Source organism: Fibroporia radiculosa, assembly GCF_000313525.1.
Source record: "Fibroporia radiculosa TFFH 294 genomic supercontigs, scaffold3026, whole genome shotgun sequence".
NCBI lineage: Eukaryota > Fungi > Basidiomycota > Agaricomycetes > Polyporales > Fibroporiaceae > Fibroporia > Fibroporia radiculosa.
This window is the reverse complement of record NW_012133669.1, coordinates 1-3,340: the sequence shown is the minus strand read 5'-3', so window position 1 is coordinate 3,340 and position 3,340 is coordinate 1. Positions and strand designations below refer to the sequence as shown.

Here is a 3,340-nt window from a genome sequence, read left to right as displayed (position 1 = left end):
CGGCCGGCGCGGCTATTTTGATTAGGCCTCCGGCATCCGAGGTCTGCGCCCCCGCAACTGCCGCCGGCGACCAACGGGGAAGGGCCGGGCTGGGGCCGGCTTATTCGGCAGGCAGGCGCTATGTTGTGTGCTGATAAGTGTGGCGGACATGGCCGGCGTCTGTGCCATGCAGGCCAACTCTAACTGCTCTGGCGCGCACCGGCCGTAGCTGGAGCGGGGCCACTGTTCGCTCAGGCGACAGCGCGGCGGACGGGGTGCCAGCTAAGCACAACCCCTGCCACCCCTACCAGGCGCCTGCACAACGCACACGCCCGAACCCCTTTGGGGGGCCTTCTCGCGCCCATTTGCTTCCGCCTGCATCTCTGCGCGGAACGACTCCAGCATCCGCCTTCCGCATTCTCGTCCGCCACGCCCTGCACATTTCACCGCCCCGCGCCCTCCAGGCCTCCATATCCCGAACCCCCGCCGTCGCCATCGCCGCCGTGAGCAATAGCCGCGCCGTGCAAAGACCGCGCGCGCCTCCGGCGTTCTTGGCATGCGCTGCGATTGGCCAGCAAGTCGGCCCCTTGCGGCCAGCTTTCTGGTTCCCGGGAGCGGCGCGCCCAATTGTCGGCGAGATCAGCGCCACCCTATGAGGATATTCCCACGATACCAGCGGGCCCGATCACGCCGCCGGCGCAGACACTGCCAACAAAACAAGTCCGCTCTCGTGCCGTCACGGCGCTGGCGTCGTGCTCGCGGTCGTCGTACTCGCGCGCAGGGGGACGGTGAGCACGGCGGGCAGAGACACGCGGGATCTAACTGAGGGCCTGCGAAGGATCGGGGGCAGATGCCTCAGCACCCGTGCGGGGTTCAAGTCGGCTTGCTAATTGCGTGGGCCGGGGATCCAGGATCTCAATTGGCAAACCACGCGGCAGCGGCGTCCTCGGGCAGTCGTCGCACTCGCGGCTGATTGTCGCACCTTGCCTCTCTCCCAAGCGTGCCCCACTCGATGAGCCCGTCTGCAGGCGCACAGACGGCCGGACGTCGCGGAGTTCGAATGCCACCTCGCCCGCCCGCGCGCCACAGGGAGAGTGTCCGTCTCCGTCTGAAAGGGCTGAGCACATGCTGCAGACCATCCCTTCCCTTCCCTCGCACGTTTGCTCGCGCCATCCAAACGCGCCATCCCCAATCTCAATGTCCTGGCCCAAGACAAAGGGCACGGCTGTACGCCCAATATAGGCACAGCATGGCTTATCGTCTATCGTCTGTCGTCTATCACTTTCAATGTCTACCAGCGACTAACTGAACGCCTGCAGCTGCGGCTGCTGTTCCTGCCAGATCTGCTCCTCACCGTGCACGTGCCGGGTCACGGATGGCTCACTAGTTGGCTAGCGCGGGACGAAGAGTTTGAGGTATAGACAGACTCTGGCTTGTGGCTGCATCAACGGGTGCTGGTGCAGCAAGGCGCCGAGATAGACACGCAGAATGGGTATGTCGCAAGTCGAAGCGGTGTGGTTGTCAATGTCAGGATGGGAGAGAGCGGGACGAGTGCGCGGACATGTTTGAAACAAGGGATGGGCCGCGATTCGTCCGCGCGGTGATTTGTCGATGATGGTGTGGCGCCAGAAGAGGCCCATCGCAGAGAAGTGGTCGTCGGGCAGCGTCTTAGCGCTGTGAGTGGGCGAGTGGGACAGGAGCGACTTGCACTCCATCCCGCGACACTCGTCCCGGGACACCGGCGGTCGACGGCAGCGCATATTCAACTGCGTCCCTGCTCCGCGAACCACGGCCGTCGGCTCACGGACATCGGTGTCTCGACATCTCGTCCACCGCCAGCCATCTCCGAGCCCAGAGCTGCTCCATCCATCTCGACATTTCGCCGTTGCCGCCTGCGTCCGGTCGGCAACTCACCGCTGGGCAAGATAGGCACACAGATCCCGCGGCTCTCCCCCGCAGACCCCACATGCCAGTGAACGTCCGCGTTCGCACTAGGCAAGCGACCATCCAAATGGGACGACAACGGTTCACATTATTTCATCCCCCGGAAATGATCGAGCCCTGCGTTGGAATCACCGAGCGCACTCCACGGGCATAATTTGGTATCCATTTTGTCGCCTTAGAGTGGAAATTGGATACATAATGTCGTGGGATTCGCTGTGCTTTTGCCTTATCCTACCCATAGCCGCGAACGCAATTTCGCATTGGTCTCCTTCATATCCACCATTCGTCATCATTATATAGTACACACCTGTTTTGGGGGGGATGTGTTGCCTAAATAGGAAACAAATGCCTGTAGCTGTCACACTGACTTCACAAAAATCGAATAGTGAAGTCACCAACATGAGCAGTGTCGGCTGTGAAACAGTCTCCATATCATGCGAGGTCTAGTGCCAGCGTCCAGCGCACTTCGAGTGATAATTGTTGATCTCTTTATTTACTTACTATAAGTAATACTGCCGCGCAACATTTCCAATGCTTTCCGTATATGGTAACGCCGCTGCGCCTACAGCCCCATACAGACTCAGACCGAGGGTAAGCACTATCGCAATATCTCACAAAACCCGAGCCGCATGTATTGGCAATAAGGCCAGAGATGATTTATGTATTTATAAGTGAACAAGACATGAACTCACCTGTGTGCAACTGTCAATAACCAGCAACATGGTGACACATGCTTATTGTAGGTAAGATGTGGGCTCATCTGCGCACGGATTGCTCATCGCTGATCTACATACAACACCATGTCATGAGAATCCCATGCATTGTAAAATATGTCAAATTTAGCTCCATCATGCTACCTAATGTGGTATAGTAAGGGAAAGGGGGGGCAAGCAGGGCAACACGTGAGAATGAATCAACTGCAAGGGCCATAGATTAGAACTCACTTGTTGAATGCGCCTTGGGCAGCGCACATGCTGGCCGAGTCTTGAATGTATGCAGTCATGTGACTGCAACCCGTGTGTTGATGATTCTGAGTCCCATCTTCTTTTCTTCCTCCTACCTTGTGATATCCCTTTGCATATCACTTCTCCACCCACACTTACAAGCAAGAATTATACTTGGTCTGCTCAGCACTTCAACTCTGGGATGCACCTTTTCTGACATATTCTCTATAGGCTATGTTCTTTGCATTCATCGACTCACTGACATTCTTGCTTGTGAGTACTGCTACCTATATCAGAGATCTTGCAAGTCCCTGGAATGCCACGGACAAGCTCACAACAGCCAGTCTAGCTTCAAGTGTATGTGTCTATATTGTAAATAAAATGCTTGATGTTGTACTTGTATCATTATTTTATTCCTTTGCACTGAGCTCAATGCCTGGCCTGAACCCAAATGCAAATGATGAAGTCATATG

General features: G+C 56.6%; 1 protein-coding gene across 1 annotated transcript; it reads right to left on the bottom strand.

Annotated features, from left to right (window-relative positions):
* Positions 1 to 797: 797 nt before the first annotated feature.
* Positions 798 to 1,165, bottom strand: FIBRA_08790 (uncharacterized protein; the record flags this gene model as incomplete). The annotated part of the gene is made up of 2 exons (XM_012330411.1): positions 798 to 1,087; positions 1,138 to 1,165. 2 exons carry the CDS (start codon positions 1,163 to 1,165, stop codon positions 798 to 800), a joined length of 318 nt encoding a protein of 105 aa, XP_012185801.1.
* Positions 1,166 to 3,340: the final 2,175 nt, after the last annotated feature.